The 19,427-nt window shown below is 47.4% G+C and overlaps 1 protein-coding gene and 3 non-coding genes across 5 annotated transcripts in view; all 4 read right to left on the minus strand.

Annotated features, from left to right (window-relative positions):
- TMTC4 (transmembrane O-mannosyltransferase targeting cadherins 4) overlaps window positions 1-14,068 on the minus strand; it is a 60,838-nt gene extending 46,770 nt beyond the window's left edge. For both annotated transcript variants that reach the window (XM_076054084.1, XM_032977933.2), the window contains exons 1-3: window positions 13,785-14,068; window positions 9,130-9,333; window positions 7,032-7,147 (exon numbers count right to left, since the gene is read on the minus strand). In XM_076054084.1, the coding sequence (XP_075910199.1) occupies window positions 7,032-7,147; window positions 9,130-9,333; window positions 13,785-13,859 (395 nt within the window). In that variant the 5' untranslated portion in view covers window positions 13,860-14,068. The remainder of the gene's footprint in view (window positions 1-7,031; window positions 7,148-9,129; window positions 9,334-13,784) is intronic.
- TRNAP-AGG (transfer RNA proline (anticodon AGG)) lies at window positions 911-982 on the minus strand. The gene has a single exon. It is a non-coding gene; the product is annotated as a tRNA-Pro (tRNA).
- Window positions 1,432-1,503, minus strand: TRNAP-AGG (transfer RNA proline (anticodon AGG)). Its single transcript has one exon. It is a non-coding gene; the product is annotated as a tRNA-Pro (tRNA).
- Window positions 1,732-1,803, minus strand: TRNAP-AGG (transfer RNA proline (anticodon AGG)). The gene has a single exon. It is a non-coding gene; the product is annotated as a tRNA-Pro (tRNA).
- Window positions 14,069-19,427: the final 5,359 nt, after the last annotated feature.

A 19,427-nucleotide genomic window follows, 5' to 3' on the forward strand; every position in this document is an offset into this window, starting at 1 on the left:
TTATAATGACCCCCCAATTCCCTGTCATATTTCGCGAATTGCTTATTATCTTTGCGTTACATTTCCTTTAAAGATTTAAGGGTTTGTTTTAGATTTGTTTTTTAAACGACTGTCCTCAAGGAAAACATCCATTCCAAACTATAATATCCAGTCGAACGCTGTGTGACAAACATTTATCTGCGGAATATTTTTGAATTGCAGCGCCTGCCTCTTGAGTGCAATTAAGCTGCGTCACTTCAAGGGCCCTAAGAAGAGCTATCATGTAATGTAGTTTCCTTTGCAAATTTGCATTTGAGTAACAATTGCTTAAGTAGGTAAAAAAACTGTAATGTGACGACAAGATTTACATCTTTTTGGGCTCGTCACTAAAAAAAAGGCACATGGAAAACATTGCTAATTTTAGATTTTCACTAAATGTGTATAGGTTACAGCCTTCATTATTACAAAAAATAACATTAATATAACAGCAATGCACTTCACTGTACATTGGTTAGAACTTTACGTTATTTGTAGAAAGGTAAAAAAAAGTTCAAAAGAGTATATTTTTCTTAGACTCGTCTGGGATTTGAACCCGGGACCTCTCGCACCCGAAGCGATAATCATACCCCGAGACCAACGCGAGTTTATATTTTCGAGCAGCATTTTTTTTTAAAGTTCAGGTTATTCGTGGCCTTTCGTGAGAATGATAATGCTTGACGGTGACATCACTACAAAAGTATGCCTGAGCAAACGGTGCAAAGAGTGTACGCGCTGCAGTTGTGAAACCATCTCTCGGGAAACCAACCCCGACATTTAGATTTTAAACATGAACGGTGAAATAAAAAGTTAGAGGGGCAGCACTGCAATTGCCGGCTCGCGCCACTGCTGTCAGAACGGGAATAATAATAATTCGATTAACAAAAATGTTCCCGGGCTCGTCCGGGATTTGAACCCGGGACCTCTCGCACCCTAAGCGAGAATCATACCCCTAGACCAACGAGCCAGCCACACACACGGAGCCACGTGTCCACAATGTGAGGCTACAGCATCAGGCACATGTGGCTGACTCCTGAAAAGGACAATTCACATTCCCAACACTTTCCTTTGCTAGAACAGCATTGATATACCAACTGGCATTTACTTAAAATGTATTGTTTTGGAGGCGATAGCTTGGAGCAAAAGCTTTGACCTTTTACCATTGGAACTCTGAGTTTTAATCTGGGTAACCACGCATTATCATTCAATTGGTTTCCCGAGTGTCACAAGTTGATGGTATCAGCCTGGTCACTATTGACTGCACAAAAAAACATCACATATTATCACTACGGTCACCTTATTTGGCTGCATTCGAGCATTAGGAATTTACAATAATACAATGTAGTTGATCACCGTGCAAGTAAGATCCCTTGCAGTTAAAATATATTTATCTAAATAAATTAAAATAACTTTTCAGGGCTCGTCCGGGATTTGAACCCGGGACCTCTCGCACCCTAAGCGAGAATCATACCCCTAGACCAACGAGCCAGCCCTTAGCACTATGCAAGTAAATGGTATCAGCCACGTCACTAAAAAAAGGCACAAGGAAAACATTGTTACTTTTGGATTTTCACTAAATTTGTATACGTTACAGCCTCAATTAAATAAAAAAAACATTAATATAACCGCAAGGCATTTTACTGTACATTGTTTAGAACATTACGTTATTTGGAAAAAGGTTTAAAAAAAAAAGTCACAAAAAAGTATATTTTTCCTGGGCTCGTCCGGGATTTGAACCCGGGACCTCTCGCACCCTAAGCGAGAATCATACCCCTAGACCAACGAGCCGCATGATTTTAGTCGAGGTCTAGAGAGCAGTCATCAGGAAACTGGGTTCTCCGGTGTGAGTACAGCGCCACTATCAGCCTGGTCGATAAAATGACTACACACGCACCAAAAAAACTTATCGCGCGTATTGTGTATTTTCGCCCATTCTGGTTGCCTTACAGCTGCACTGCTATTTTTTTTTTTACAAAAAATACATTACCAAGATGTTCACTTTTGCAGAAGCTATGCATTTCTTTGGGTTAAATGTGGAACTTCATTGAATTTAACATTAAACTTTAATTTAAAGTAAAAAAACTTTTAAAGTCTAGAACTAGTACGGGGAATCAACGCCAATAAAAATAACGATGTTACTGCCCTCTCGTGGACGAAGACATAATTTGCCTTCTTTCGTATGGCATGTTTGGGCATTGCAACAGATAACAAATTGATGTCAAGATTTGATATCCCATCGAACTGCTGCAGGAGTGGCCGCGTGGATTTGTTTCAGATCGCCGTTGAATGATGATGAAATCGGGCGGTCGTTCACGATAACGCTGTCATTAAAAATGAGCAAAAAACACACTTAAAACAGACACACAAGCCGCGTTAAACCGAAAAAATGCTCAACTTTTAATAGGCGATTTGCTTCACGTAAACAGAAAAAACCCCACCCATCAACTCCGAGGTGGGCCCCCCATGAACAGTGCGGTAAAGTTGAAGGCACAGCTAGGTAAGGTGGTTTGGGGGGGGGGGGGTGCTTGATTAATTGCAAAGGCTGACTCACAAAAGGAAGAAAGGCAACGGGAGTATGAAGTGAATGAAAATGCTCCACAGACAGCTGCACGCGGAGGCCGCTTTTTGATGCCTTCCTGCTGCGTACAAAAAACAATTGCCATCGACTGCCTCCCAACACGGGGGGGTGTAGGGGGGGTGTAGGGGGGGTGTAGGGGGAGTGTGGGGGGGGTGTAGGGGGGGTGTAGGGGGAGTGTCGGGGAGTTGTAGAGGGGGTGTAGGGGAGGTGTAGAGGGGGTGTATGGGGGGGGGGGTGTACGGGAGATGTAGGGGAGGTGTAGAGGGGGTGTAGGGGGGGTGTGGGGGGGGGTGTAGGGGATGGTGTGGGGGGGGGGTGTGGGGGGGGGGTGTAGATGGAGTGTAAGGGGGGTGTAGGGGGGGGGTGTGGGGGGGGTGTAGGGGGAGTGTAGGGGGAGTGTAGGGGGAGGTGTAGGGGGGGGTGTAGGGGGGTGTAGGGGGAGTGTCGGGGAGTTGTAGAGGGGATGTAGGGGAGGTGTAGAGGGGGTGTGGGGGGGGGTGTAGAGGGGGTGTAGGGGAGATGTAGGGGAGGTGTAGAGGGGGTGTAGGGGGGTGTGGGGGGGTGTAGGGGGGGTGTAGGGGGTGTGTAGGGGGAGTGTAGGGGGAGGTGTAGGGGGGGGTGTAGGGGGGGGTGTAGGGGGGTGTAGGGGGGTGTAGGGGAGGGTGTAGGGGGATGTGGGGGGGTTTAGGGGGGGTGTAGGGGGGGTGTGGGGGGGTGTAGGGGGAGTGTAGGGGGAGGTGTAGGGGGGGTGTAGGGGGGTGTGGGGGGTGTAGGGGGTGTGGGGAGGTGTAGAGGGGGTGTAGGGGGGGTGTAGGGGGAGTGTAGGGGGAGTGTAGGGGGGTGTAGGGGGAGTGTAGGGGGGGTGTAGGGGGAGCATGTTGTGTTTGCATGTTGTTTCTACCTACTACGTGACTTTACCGAAAGAACCATAGAGTATGGATTCCTGCAGTCACGAAAGCTTCAAATCTAATAGAAATGTCACTTCTTTTTCAATTAAAAATGCCATCGACTGCTTTGTTGAGTTTGTTCCAAGTTTACGCATCGGTCGCGTTCTGTTTTGTTTACGAGTGGAATGTGTTGCGTCGTTCGGTTTGGTTATTTTTAATGTACGTTTTATTTTTCACTTTCGTTTTGATGTTTGTGTCGCGTTTCGTGTCGCGCCGAAATTGGTTCCCTGGATGGGTTTTTCTTTTCACCCTGGTTTCTGTGAAAATAAAAAGCAGACTCGTGGTCTCTATGAGCCCTTCGCGAGTTTATTCATAACATTAATAATTGAGTTTAAAGATAACGGCAATCTGTCTATCGAAAACGTCATGGTGATTGATGAAATGAAAGGGAATTCAATCTGTGTATTTTTCAACTCAGACAACGTTACCTTTTCATGACAATTCCTTTAACCTACATTTTCAAACGTTTAGTCCATGGCGGCGTAGTGGGTAGCGTGCTGCCCTGTGCATGCGGCAACCTAAGTTCCATTCCTTTCCGTGGCTAACATCAATGGCGAGTGTTTACAGTATCAGTCCTGGGCTTCTCCTACGTCGAGTAAGTATTTAAATCAGTCCCTGGTGTGTAAACATCAGCACTGGGGAGACAAAAGCGGCCTTGCGTCATGACTGCTTTCATAGGTGCTTGTTAACAAGCACTGACCCCAACAGTCAATCTAGACTGCCATGGGGATCCTTGTCTTTGTGTGTTGTAATCAAATGGTTTGGCCTGATATTTTCAGAGTGAAATGACTGAAATAGCAACTTTTAAATACCCAATACATCACACACACGCAGACCCCTATCTCTGTGAAACATTAAAATTCACACTAACACAGCAGGTACACTGTGCAGCCTGATATATTTTCCAGGAGGGTTGGCTGAAAGCGTATTTAAAACCCAACAACTTCGATGCCTGTTTATAAGTAGGGGCGAAATGTTCTTTCAAACTTCTCGGGTGAACAGAACGCATAATTAATTAAGAAAATGCTCGTGTACCACCAGCCCCTCATTAAACACCGGAGGGAGGAGAGTGGGATGCCAAGTGTAGGCATAGTCAGCTGGGACTACAGCTGTCAACAGCTCTTGCGGTGACGATGAGTCACCACAGCTTGGACGAGCTTCACCAAGGGGGGGGTAACCAGAAAGTGCGCAACAAAATGTGTCGCCGTGGATTCTGCCGGTCTCCCAAAATCTAACGGACTCGCAATATTCACGAACAATGCAATCAAACCATAATACAGTGAGGAAAAAAAGTATTTGATCACCTGCTGATTTTGTACGTTTGCCCACTGACAAAGAAATGATCAGTCTATAATTTTAATGGTAGGTTTATTTGAACAGTGAGAGACAGAATGACAACACAACAATCCAGAAAAACGCATGTCAAAAATGTTATAAATTTGTTTGCATTTTAATGAGGGAAATAAGTATTTGACCCCCTCTCAATCAGAAAGATTTCTGGCTCCCAGGTGTCTTTTATACAGGTAACAAGCTGAGATTAGGAGCACACTCTTAAAGGGAGTGCTCCTAACCTCAGATTGTTACCTGTATAAAAGGCACCTGTCCACAGAAGCAATCAATCAGATTCCAAACTCTCCACCATGGCCAAGACCAAAGAGCTCTCCAAGGATGTCAGGGACAAGATTGTAGACCTACACAAGGCTGGAATGGGCTAGAAGACCATTGCCAAGCAGCTTGGTGTGAAGGTGACAACAGTTGGTGCGATTATTCGCAAATGGAAGAAACACAAAATGATCATGAGAACGGTGAGGAATCAGCCCAGAACTACACGGGAGGATCTTGTCAATGATCTCAAGGCAGCTGGGACCATAGTCACCAAGAAAACAATTGGTAACACACTACGCTGTGAAGGACTGAAATCCTACATGTCCGTCTGAAGTTTGCCAATGAACATCTGAATGATTCAGAGGACAACTGGGTGAAAGTGTTGTGGTCAGATGAGACCAAAACGGAGCTCTTTGGCATCAACTCAACTCGCCGTGTTTGGAGGAGGAGGAATGCTGCCTATGACCCCAAGAACACCATCCCCACCGTCAAACGTGGAGGTGGAAACATTATGCTTTGGGGGTGTTCTTCTGCTAAGGGGACAGGACAACTTCACCGCATCAAAGGGACGATGGACGGGGCCATGTACCGTCAAATCTTGAGTGAGAACCTCCTTCCCTCAGCCAGGGCATTGAAAATGGGTCGTGGATGGGTATTCCAGCATGACAATGACCCAAAACACACAGCCAAGGCAACAAAGGAGTGGCTCAAGAAGAAGCACATTAATGTCCTGGAGTGGCCTAGCCAGTCTCCAGACCTTAATCCCATAGAAAATCTGTGGAGGGAGCTGAAGGTTCGAGTTGCCAAACGTCTGCCTCGAAACCTTAATGACTTGGAGAAGATCTGCAAAGAGGAGTGGGACAAAACCCTCCTGAGATGTGTGCAAACCTGGTGACCAACTACAAGAAACGTCTGACCTCTGTGATTACCAACAAGGGATTTGAACCCACCAAGTACTAAGTCACGTCTTGCAGAGGGGTCAAATACTTATTTCCCTCATTAAAATGCAAATCAATTTATAACATTTTTGACATGCGTTTTTCTGGATTTTTGTTGTTATTCTGTCTCTCACTGTTCAAATAAACCTACCATTAAAATTAAAGACTGATCATTTCTTTGTCAATGGGCAAATGTAGAAAATCATCAGGGGATCAAATACTTTTTTCCCTCACTGTAGAAAAAGAAATGTCAGGCAACTCGTAACGCGCCACCACGCAGTATTCGCTCGCGGGATAACATGCGGGCAATCCCACCTCTTCCAAGACGTCGGGGGCCAGAAATGGAAGAGTAGAGCAAAAATTCCCTCTATAAGAGCTCTTCGGAGCAGCGGTTCCCAACCTGTGGTCCGCGGAACGCCTGGCGGTCTTGCGAGGCTACTACTACTACAGGAGGATCCGTGGAGAAGAAAAATAATAATAATAATAATAACATCCTCATCAAGGAAATGCACAATCTCAAACAGCTACTCGTTGTCGCGTGTGGGCGGTCCGAGCAATGTTTGTCGGCACACTCGACAAGGCTGGGAACCGCTGCTCTAGAGCAATCGCTTGCGGGGGCTGCGGCGTCACCTGTTAGATGCGATGAGCGATTGGCTCATAAAATGACCCGGTTGCTCCCGCCCATTCATTGGCTCACTGCAGACGGAGTTTCACGGTCCACTGAAAAGGGCACCATCTGCGATACATTTTCAAGGCATCTTCGCGAGCGGCGGAAAAAGAACGGTGATAATCTCCGACTTCACCGAATTGGCAGCAGGGCAACAGGGAAACTGCAGGATTTGCAATCGACCTTTCGGCGTGGACAGGCTGAGGACGATGTGTCAACATACACCCGAGCAGCGGCGAGCAGAAACGTGAACACCGCTCGTCTTAGAGCGTGACACCGACCTGAACGTGAGCACGGTGAGGGGCCGATACGACTTGTGGCTGGTGTTGCTGCTTAGGCGCCCGCCCCAGAAATCGTCTATCCAAAGCGACGACAGAGGGGTCTCGGGCTTGAGGTCCTGTCAAGAACAGAATCCGAATCTTTATTTATCCTCGTGGAAACTGAGGGAGCGATGAAGCTCTTTTTCACAGATGTCCAGTAAGTGGGGCGGGTCAGCAGTGTTACAACTACAACAACACGAACAACTATAGCAGTGCAAAATATAGAAAAGGTAAGCAAGTCACTAAAATTAATGAATAAAAATATATAAAGTGTACAAGTACCAATTGTATAAGTGCATAAATTCCTTTCGATTTGTCGACACCAAATGCAAACTTGGCCAAGGCAGAAAACTAACAACAAAAACAGTCCCAGACCACACCAAGACAACGCATAATCCCTCTATAAAATGTGCACGTAAAAATGTAACTATCGATACACGGGTCAAGGTTACAACAAGCACAGTAATTCCTCATTTAACGCGGTAGTAGATGCGTTCCTGAAAAGTGCCGCATTAAGCGAGGTATTACTGTATACTGCAAACATTACAGGTCATAAATAAATAAAAATAATGCACATTTGAATCACATTTGCACCATAAAATCAGCCTGCAGTCATCCCATGGCAGGACGAAGGACTGAGTACGCCATCGCGTACTTTATCATTCCGCGCGTATGCTCACAATTCCCATATCGCTCAGCCCAAGAAAGCAGTTTGTTATCGACCACTCAGAAACCGCATTACAACGGAAACGTTCCACATTATAACGGTGCACGTTCCACGTTATAACGGTGCACGTTCACACGTTATAACGGTGCACGTTCCACGTTATAACAGGCGCATTCCGCCTTGTGCGAAAAGTGTTCCCGAACAGAAGCACCTTGTTTTCGAGAAAATGCGTCGTTTGAAAACGCACGACGCGAGGATTTACCGTACACTTGGGAGTCACTGGCAAAAATCATTTACAGATAAACCACTACCAACAAAAGCCTCGGCATCGTCATCTTTAACATACCCTCTCATTTTCACTCTCAGTGGCTCAAGAAAGATCTCCCAAAGTTAACACCAATGTTTCCAGCAGAGGGGTCACAATTCGCCCCGCTCGCGATTCAATGAATTGTCACGAATAAGATTCATACATCGATTATTTTAACTCTGTGGTGGATAGACCACCGCTACAGCGGCTGGAGGGGTCATGTGAACCCACACAACGTGTACAAATTGAAAAACACCCATTGAAACGTTTTTTTCTTTCACAGGACATCTGTAAAATGTTTCAAGTGGTATGTTTGTCATTTACACGGTAGGGAGCGCATTTTCTCACAAACGCTCCTTAAAGATTGTCACGTGGTGAGTCAAAATAAATAAATGATGTTCAATCTGTATATCGGCCACACGGTCTTCTCTGGGAGTGCATAATTTCTTCAACGTTGATTCAAGAACAACAAAGTCTGGACCGATTTCGACACACAGTGTCTCAACAGCAGACTCAGGCTTGCTTGAATCAATGCTGGTGAACTACCGATCTTACAGCCAAGGGCCTTCTATTAACGATGCGGGTCCTGGCTGGACGTCATATCATATAATATGTACATACATAACGCTAATTAATCATACGTGTCGAATGACAAATCAAATCAATATGCTGTGCCGGGAGGTATAATCAACTAATGACCACTGGATTGCAAGTCCAGTATGTGAACGAACCATTAATATAAACTAAACAATTTTTTTTATTTTACCACTGAGCTATATCGTTCTTTTTTTATAAGAGACCCGGCCACAAATGACAGGCCAATTAAATGGCTTATTACGTGGAAATTTATAGCAGCCAATTCTCTAAACGCATGACTTTCATTCTATATGTGGACGGAAAAACCGGAGGACCCGCAGCAAAATCCACGCGACCACGAAGAGAGAGAGAGAGAGACACGCAAAGTTCAAATATACAACAGGCGTCAGGGTCGGGCTCGAACCCCAGATCTCCTGTATACCAGGTGAGGCAGTTAACATCTCGCCACCGTGGCACATTAACGGTGAGGAAGGAGCGAGGCTTCTCACCTTGTTGCCCACAACAGCCTCTGAGTCGTCGAAGACGAACGCGCCGTCGTAGCTGACGATGAATGAGAGGGCGGCTGTGAGGGCGGCCAGGGCCCGAGCGAGCGCGGGAGGCATGGAGGGTACTGGTAGGGCAGCATCATCCAGATCCAGCGAGGAGGCTCCCAGTGCGCCCTCTCCTCCGTCCTGTGCCATCGCTTGCGAAGCCTGCGGTCAACATAGCAGGCGTGTATACGGTGCATTTGGTTCGTTAGCCAAAGTTGATTCTCATTCATAATAGAGGGGTTTTTTTGGGGGGGGGTTAGATCACATAAATATAAATGTCGTTAAACCACCCGACACAACCAATTAGTAAGATTTGTCACGGAAATAAAACATGACAATTCGTTACTAGTTCAGCACACCGACGTGTTGGAAAGTAAGCCCACAACATTTACAATTCGAGTACGACGTTTCCCCAGTAATTTAACAAAAATGTCATGAATCATATCGGTTACGAAAGCGTACGTGTTAATATTCTTCGGGTTAAATTTTGATTTAAAGCTTTCGTGACTGCAGTAATTCATATTCTTAGTTTTTTCGGTAAAGTCACGTTGAAGAGAAACAACAAAATAATAAAATATATATAAAACAATAAAAAATTATCACGACGTTTCGACCATAACTCAAACGGTCATCTTCATTTCTTTTCAGAATATAGATGGACTAGTCCTGGGTAAACTGCCAAATCGCTGCGTGTGGCGCTAACGTTTTTTTTTATAAATAAATAAATGCGCCGTTTAAAAATAAATTTATGCAAACCAACACACCTGAAGATGACCGTTTGAGTTATGGTCGAAACGTCGTGAGAATTTTTTATTGTTTTATATATATTTTATTATTTAGTTGTTCCTCTTCAACGTGACTTTACCGAAAAAACTAAGAATATTCTTCGGGTTCTTTCGGTAAAGTCACGTAGATAGAAAAAAATAATATAAATAAAAACCACGACGTTTCGATCGCAACACAAGCGGTCGTCATCAGGAAAAGGGGGTTAGCCTCTAAAGGCAAACTGTTTATAAAGGTTTAAAATGGGCGTAGCCCAAGTGTCAGCAGCATGGGCGGGGCAGCTAATGTTAATGTGAGGGCCAACGACATGCGCTGGTGGTGCGTTTCCACCAATTAAAGGGCTGCCAGGTAAAAATGAGCATGTGAATGTAAGATCGGAGAGCGGCCTCCACGGTCGAGCGCACTGAGGTGGCTATGTTAATGTGAGAGATTAGCATGTTAATGTGACATCGCAGAGTCGTCACCACGTCACGGTCAGTGCGCGGAGGTGGCTGTGTTCGTGTGAGAAATTTAACCTGTTCATGTAAAATCGGAGAACCGAAAATAACTAACATCGGGAGGTGGCAGGATGGGAACATCACAGCCAGTTATGATTTAAACTGTTTGATCACGTCTTTCCAATGATTGCTAATTTGTACCCATCCTCTCGATTGAAATTATGTCTGTGTCTGTATATATGGATGGCTTCATGAATGAATCTTTGTTGATAGCCAATGGGTTTGCAAAGAACCTTCGTCTGAGAGAAATAAATTTGTGAGCCCACAGCATTAAAACAATGATCAGCCACGGTCAAGGTATTGGTCCTACCGTATTTCAGATCTGCCTTATGTTCACGAACACGATTCCCAATGTAACTACTGCCGCAGACACAGCTTAGTTTGTAGATGCCGGGATATTGCATGGCAGGGATCTTGTCCTTCACAGATGGGACCAGATCACAAATTTTATTTACTGTGTTAAATAGGAGCTGGATCTTGTGTTTGTTCATGATTTTGGAAATATTTTTTGTTGCCCCTGCTATGTATGGCAAGGTGATGGTTTTGATTGGATGCTCAAATGGCTCCTTCCTCACGGTTGGGGCGATGGCTTTGCTGATTGTGTAGTCAGAATATCCATTCGCCTTGAGAGCTTGGTGTACGCGATTGAGTTCACTGGTGTTAAATTGATTCTCATAACGTCATATTTTTTTCAATCAAGATTGAAAACTCATTTATTTAGAACTGCTCTGAGTGTTTCAATTGTTGTCCTTCCCCTGCACCTCCGATTAGCACGGTTGGCTACATACGGTGCGAACGAAGTTAAACATACGTATAACCCATTGTCAATTTACTGCTAGACGGAGGCTTCACCGCGCAGTGTTGGTCACGGGAACTGCGCTTGTTGTGTTATTGATAGTTTTTGCCTGGTTAAACAAAAACACAAAATACACGTAATGACAGCATTCATCATTTTATTATTGCGCATGATGACAGCAGCAAAATGGCTCAGGAGCTAAATGCACAATGTCGAGGTCTGCCGCCCACGACGAGAGGGCTTCTACTGGACATCTGTGAAAAAGAGCTTCATAGCTCGAGTTGCATAGCCACAATCACTCCACCGTGGCTTGTCTTTAACGTGTCTCTTTAAGGGTCTCTATGTGTCTCTGTGGGTCTACTGCGTGGTCCATAGCTCGAGTTGCATGGCCACAATATCTTTACTGTGGCTTGTCTTCAACGTGTCTCTTTATGGGTCTCTATGTGTCTCTGTGGGTCTACTGCGTGGTCCATAGCTCGAGTTGCATGGCCCCAATCACTCCACCGTGGCTTGTCTTTAACGTGTCTCTTTAAGGGTCTCTATGTGTCTCTGTGGGTTTACTGGATGGTCCATAGCTCGAGTTGCATGGCCACAATCACTCCACCGTGGCTTGTCTTTAACGTATCTCTTTAAGGGTCTCTATGTGTCTCTGTGGGTCTACTGCGTGGTCCATAGCTCGAGTTGCATGGCCACAATCACTTTACCGTGGCTTGTCTTTAACATATCTCTTTAAGGGTCTCTATGCGTCTCTGTGGGTCTACTGCGTGGTCCATAGCTCGATTTGCATGGCCACAATCACTTTACCGTGACTTGTCTTTAACGTATCTCTTTATGGGTCTCTATGTGTCTCTGTGGGTCTACTGCGTGGTCCATAGCTCGAGTTGCATGGCCACAATCACTCCACCGTGGCTTGTATTTAACGTATCTCTCTATGGGTCTCTATGTGTCTCTGTGGGTCTACTGCGTGGTCCATAGCTCGAGTTGCATGGCCACAATCACTTTACCGTGGCTTGTCTTTAACGTATCTCTTTAAGAGTCTCTATGTGTATCTGTGGGTTTACTGGATGGTCCATAGCTCGAGTTGCATGGCCACAATCACTCCCCGTGGCTTGTCTTTAACATATCTCTTTAAGGGTCTCTATGTGTCTCTGTGGGTCTACTGCGTGGTCCATAGCTCGAGTTGCATGGCCACAATCACTCCACCGTGGCTTGTCTTTAACGTATCTCTCTATGGGTCTCTATGTGTCTCTGTGGGTCTACTGCGTGGTCCATAGCTCGAGTTGCATGGCCACAATATCTTTACTGTGGCTTGTCTTCAACGTGTCTCTTTATGGGTCTCTATGTGTATCTGTGGGTCTACTGCGTGGTCCATAGCTCGAGTTGCATGGCCACAATCACTTTACCGTGACTTGTCTTTAACGTATCTCTTTAAGGGTCTCTATGTATCTCTGTAGGTTTACTGGATGGTCCATAGCTCGAGTTGCATGGCCACAATCACTTTACCGTGACTTGTATTTAACGTATCTCTTTAAGGGTCTCTATGTGTCTCTGTGGGTCTACTGCGTGGTCCCTAGCTCGAGTTGCATGGCCACAATATCTTTACTGTGGCTTGTCTTCAACGTGTCTCTTTAAGGGTCTCTATGTGTCTCTGTAGGTTTACTGGATGGTCCATAGCTCGAGTTGCATGGCCACAATATCTTTACTGTGGCTTGTCTTTAACGTGTCTCTAAGGGTCTCTACGTGTCTCTGTGGGCTTCACCGCACGATACACAGCTTCGAAGTTGGCACCGGGCACAGTCGCTCCCAACTTTGGCAGCTTTTGCCTTTTCGCTTTTCCAAAGCCGTCGACTTCCACCCCCCACAGAGGGCGCCCTGCGATCGCCTTGAAGCCCCGCGCGCGATATCGGCGGCGCATGGACGCCGCCGGCTCGTGTTAGCGTACAGTTCAGCCATCCACCGCTCACCACAACAACAACACACAACATCACATCACACGCAGGGGCAGCTTTCCCGCCATGCAACCGCATGAAACCTTTCTCCAGCACCGACACGAAGCGTCGGATGCGCTTTCGCTCCCGTCGAACGTCGAAGTGTTTTGTGTAAGCGGAGTCTGCGCGCCACACCACCACACTACACCACCACTACACTACCACACCACCACTACACCACCACACCACCACCACTACCCCACCACACCACCACTACACCACTACTACACCACCACCACTACACCACCACCACTACACCACCACCACTACACCACCACCACTACACCACCACCACACCACCACCACCACACCACCACTACCCCACCACCACCACTACACCACCACCACCACCCTTTCTCTCCCTCTCAACTTATCCACAAGGCCTCCTCGATATCGCCGTCAAGAGCGCGGAGATGTAGGGGACGACACCCAGGGCGATGGAGGATAGAAAGGGGGGAAATATTTTTTTGTTGTTGTTAAATCCCCTCACAAACATCAGTGGCCCTATCAGTAAAAAAAGAGAACCCCCCCCCCACCAGCTGCTTTTACCTTTGCGGTACGAGCGCCTCCGCGCGTTTGAGTCGCCGCGCGCGTTGTTGCATCGCCGTCGCATCTCCGTGACATTCCCCGCCTCCCCTCCCGCGAAACCCTCGCAAAGTAAAAGCAACGCAAGGCGACGCGGACCCGTCGAGGTGTAACGAGAGACAGAGAGAGGAAGAGAGAGAGACAGAGAGAGAGAGACAGAGACGGAGAGAGAGACAAAAAGAGCAGCAGCAGTCGCTGCTGCTGCTGCTGGGGTGGGATTTTTACCCAGCAGACATGGAGCAGGCGCGCGGGGCATGCCGGGAACGTTGCGGAACCCACCCACCACGCCGTAATAACCACCACAACAACCACCCACCACAACCACCCACCCACCACACCGTAATAACAACCACCACAACAACCACCTACCCACCACCACACCGTAATAACCACCACAACAACCACCCACCACAATAACCACAGCAGCCACCCACCCACTCGCCACCATAACCAACAACCACCACCACCAACCACCACAACTACCCACCGCAACAAACACCCACCCACTCACCACCATAACCACCACCTACCAACAACCACCCACCACCACCACCCACCACCACTACCCACCTCCACCACCCACCACAACAACCACCACCCACCCACCACACCTCAACAACCACAGCACCCACCCACCACCCACTCACCACCATAACCACCACAACAACTACCACCCACCACAACAACCACCCACCACAACAACCACCACACACCACCACCCACCCACTCACCACCATAACCACCACCCACCCACTAACAACCACCACCACACACCCACCACCACTACCCACCCACCACCACCCACCACAACAACCACCACACATCACCTACCACCACCCACCACCATAACCACCACCCACCCACTAACAACCACCACCACACACCCACCACTACCTACCCATCACCACCCACCACAACAACCACCACACACCACCCACCCACTCACCACCATAACCACCACGCATCCACTAACAACCACCACCACACACCCACCACCACAACAACCACCACACATCACCTACCACCACCCACCACCACCACCACCAACCATCCACCACCACAAACCCTTCCTACCTGAAGGAGGCCTCCAAATTGACCTCATGCAAGAAAGATTTTAAATATCGATTTGTGGGGTGGGGTGCGGTAGGTGGGGGGTTATGAATAAATGTTGTTGCAATGTTTAAGCTCACGCTTTATGCACGTAAGATTGGTGGTATCTGTTATAGGGTGATGATCCCATACCTGTCGAACCCTTATCAGTGCCCTACCTTATAACAGACCAACTCAGACCTTTATTGGTCACTCCGTGCCCTTGTAAATCTCAACGTTCATCCTACAAAGTCCCATCGCAAGGGAGAAACACATAATAGACAAAAAACATGTATTTGTGCCCGTATTGAAACGGCTGTACGCCTTATGGACCTAAAAACTAAATTTCCCTGTACAAGAATATTGGGTAAACCGTATGGGTTGACAGCTATGGGCTTTATGCACGAAATATTGGTGTGTGTTATAAGGTTGATGATCCATTTATAGAAGGCCCAATAAAATAACAATAGTGAAGGAATTGTATGGGGCGTTAAATAATTCACAAGGCTTCAATGGCTCTTAAGCGATATCTCCCACCCATCTCAATCCCTGCGCACTTGATAAAACGTGTTAACTCGCTCCACTAATTAAATCTACTGTAAATAAATCTAATTAAATCCAGGAAAGCCTCCGTTGAGTCTCAGGACTGATTTCAGGACGAGGAGGACGTTTGGTAACATGGCGTTAGAGTGCTTTAAAATTAAAAGAGTACAATTCTCATTGTACTCATTGTTTTTTTTCTTTCGGTAAAGCCACGTATGTGGAAATAAAATAAAATTTACATTTAAAAAAATAAAATTAGATTAGAATAAATCACGACGGTTCGAACGCAACACAAGCGCTCATCATCAGTTGGAAATGCGGGTGAAACACATAGCGAGGGAACACACAGAGGGAAAACCACGCACATGGCCACGCACATGGCACGTAGAGAACGCCAAACTGCACGGAGGGAAATACAGCGAGAAGATGGGAGACGCGAACTCAACAAACCTTAGAAACATAATGTGATGCAAAACCCGTCGGCCAACAACAACAACACAGTTAGACACACTAACCTGGTTGACCACGTACTTCAAAAGACTGCTAAATCTTTGGTTCTCATTCTCTGGGCCGAACATACCAACGTAAACAGAGGGCAAGGACTCGTTAATAGATACGAAGTACAAGAGGTACTTGCACAGAGAAGACACAGGGAGAGATATACTCTTTGGTTCTATTCGGTAAAGTCACGTAGGTAAAAAATAAAACAACAAAAATCACGACGTTTCGGCCACAACACAAGCGGCCTTCTTCAGGTGAAGGGACCAGGCTGTCTTGAGGACAGCGCTGGAGTGTCCTCGAGACAGTCTGGTCTCTTCACCTGATGAAGGCCGTTTGTGTTGTGGCCGAAACGTCGTGATTTTTGTTGTTTTATTTTTTTACCTACGCGACTTTACCGAATAGAACCAAAGAGTATGGATCCTTGCAGTCACGAAAGCTGTAAATCTAGAACAGGGAGAGATGTTTTTATGCCCTTTTATCTTGGAAAGTGACCAAAGAAAACCCTCCTATTCGATGGAATATGGACACAATTAGTGTCCATGTGTTGTGATATTGCAATTGTGACCGTGATTTTGCAACAGTTCATTTAATCGCCGCTGGAGTGTGGGGGGGGTGTTGGATGTCACAGAAGGACCATTACCCGAAACGTCTCCTATTTTTGTCTTTGTTTTCTTTTAACGCCACAAGGACGCAGTGTGATTGACGAACGCGTCCACATTTTGTTGAATTCTCGTCTCTCATCTTTTTGTTGTATTTACCTCCGTGATTTGTTCTTGACACCTGATGAAGATCGCTTGCGTTGTGATCGAAACGTCGTGATTGTTTTTTGTTTGAATAAAATGTTATTGTATTTCTACATACGTGACTTTACCGGAAAAAAATCAATGAGGAACGTGTCCACGTTGTATTGTTTTTGTTGTCAATCGTGCTTTTGCACCGCTGCCAACGCAGCAGCTGTAACGCCCATTAATCAGGAACGAAACGTCGCCTCTGACCGAAGAAAATGCCACAAACACCTCAAAGGTGAAATAACACGCAAGAAACGCAGCGGGGAACGCGTGGACGAGAATCGGAGAACGAAAGGGTGAATTAACGCAAGGCTGTCAAGTCAAATTAAACACGAAGGGGGTGGTGGTGGTGGTGGCCTGGGCATGGCTAGGGCAAGTCGTGGCTTGCAGGGATGGTGGGGCCGGCGGTCGAGACGAATGACGGAGTGGCCGACACAGTGGGGGGGGACACACAATCCGAGTGAGTGCGGAGCACGCTAATCGAGTGAGTGAGGAGCACGCTAATCGAGTGAGTGAGGAGCACGCTAATCGAGTGAGTGAGGAGCACGCCGAGTGAGGATTGTCCCCACGGGGGACGGGGAGATGACATGTTTAATGTGTTCAGTAGAGTCATAATGGAGGTGATTATACGGGAGGAATCCGATGAGCTATAAAGCTCTTTTTCCCAGATGTCCGGTGCATTGTTACATTGCAGGTTAGTGCAGCGACTTCGACGGCTTGGGAAGGTTTTCGTCCAACAGCGGATCGACCGTGGATAATCATGACGATGTAAATAGGGGGTTTCAAAACGATGGACCCAATTTCAAAGCAGTATATTTCACGATAGCATAATGTTACAATTACACAAAAAGTTACAAACGGTTTAATGAGTCATCAAGTTTTACTAACCATTTTATAAATGCTCTATGTGCCCTCCACCTGCTGGTCAGATCCCCCCTCAAATATGACGTCACAAAGCTCTGCCCCCCCCCCCCCCAAAAAAAACATGCTTCAAATCGCTTTAAACTATTGTCATTGTAGTGCGTATTTAATGTGCCGCTGCACTCTGATGTTGAAGGAGAAAACATTTGTTAAAAAGTATATTTAACTAAGTAGAACGTGTTGTCTTTATTTATTTAAAGTTGCGCATTTTGATGTGACGTCACATTTCTCAAACACCCCCCCCCATCGTCACACATCGTCACAAATGTCTGACCCCCCCCCGGCCCCAGGTGCGTGACGTCATTTATGGGCGGCCCCTTTCAAGTGGTCAGAGTTTAATTCATGGGCGGTTCGTGGTTGCAGAGATATAGCGATTTCAAATCGGGTCCATCTTTTTAAAACACCCTGTATATTTGTTGTTGTTGTCATTTAAGATTTAAAATAACCCCCCCCTCCACTACCAATCCTAATATAACCACCACCCACACCACCCCCCTTTGGCAGGTCTCCTCAGTGGTACGGTCCGGCGGCGGTCCCTGTCCCTCACCCCCCCCCTGCGTGACGGAGACAATGGTCGAGTCCCCGTGGGTATCCCGGCGTGCATCGCGACGGCGGGGCGAGGCCTTTGTGCTGCTGTGGGAGTAGCCGCAGTCAGCGGCAGTAGCGGCGGGCAGCAGCAGCAGGAGACGCAGCAGGAGCGGTCACTGCTGGGACGAAGAGCAGCCGAGAAAGGCAGCAGCAGCAGTCGTGGGCAGCAGCAGCAGCGAGCATAAGAAGCAACAGGAGCAGTCATTGCTAAGACGCAGCAGCAGCAGCAACAGCAGGAGCGGCAGAAGCGGTCATTGCTGAGACGAGCAACCGAGGAGGCAGCAGCGGGCAGCAGTAGTAGCAGCAGTCTGTGCCGAGAGGAGCAGCAGCAGCAGTAGTATCAGCAGTAGCAGCAGCAGTCTGTGTCGAGACGAGCAGCAGTAGTAGTATCAGCAGCAGTAGTAGTATCAGCAGCAGTAGTAGTATCATCAGCAGCAGCAGCAGTAGTAGTATCAGCAGCAGCAGCAGTATCAGCAGCAGTAGCAGCAGTCTGTGTCGAGACGAGCAGCAGCAGTAGCAGCAGTAGTAGTATCAGCAGCAGTAGCAGCAGTCTGTGTCGAGACGAGCAGTAGTAGTATCAGCAGCAGTAGTAGTATCAGCAGCAGTAGTAGTATCAGCAGCAGCAGTAGTATCAGCAGCAGTAGCAGCAGCAGTAGTAGTATCAGCAGCAGCAGTCTGTGTCGAGCCGGCGAGCTGAGACGAGCAGGCGGAGAGTCGCGGCGACACCGGCAGGTCAAGAGCTGGGGAAGAAGCAACAGCAGCCACCGCAGCACCAACAACAACGTCGCCAACAACATCAACAACAACAGGAGCAGCAGCAGGGAGGAGGAGCAACAGGGAGGAGCAGCAGCAGAGGAGGAGGTGGCGTGGTGGGTGATGAGGGGAGGGTAGGAGCCGCAGCGGGAGGAGCGATAGCAATTAAGGAGGAGGAGGAGCGAAAGAGGTTTTGAGGATCGCGGATCAAATCGTCAGGGGCAGTGGGAGCCGCGAGCAACGGCGAGGAGCAGCAGAAGCAGCAGCAGGGGAGCATCGTCTGGAGGAGCAGCAGGGGGGAAACAGGTTGGGTGACATCTGGGGACAGTGGGGAGGAGGAGGATCGGGAGGAGGAGGAGGATCGGGAGGGGGAGGATCGGGAGGAGGAGGAGGATTGGGAGGGGGAGGAGGACGATAAGGAACG

This window comes from Petromyzon marinus, chromosome 64 (assembly GCF_048934315.1).
Source record: "Petromyzon marinus isolate PM22_M1 ecotype Great Lakes invasive population chromosome 64, UKy_Petmar_22M1.pri1.0, whole genome shotgun sequence".
Classification (NCBI taxonomy): domain Eukaryota; kingdom Metazoa; phylum Chordata; class Hyperoartia; order Petromyzontiformes; family Petromyzontidae; genus Petromyzon; species Petromyzon marinus.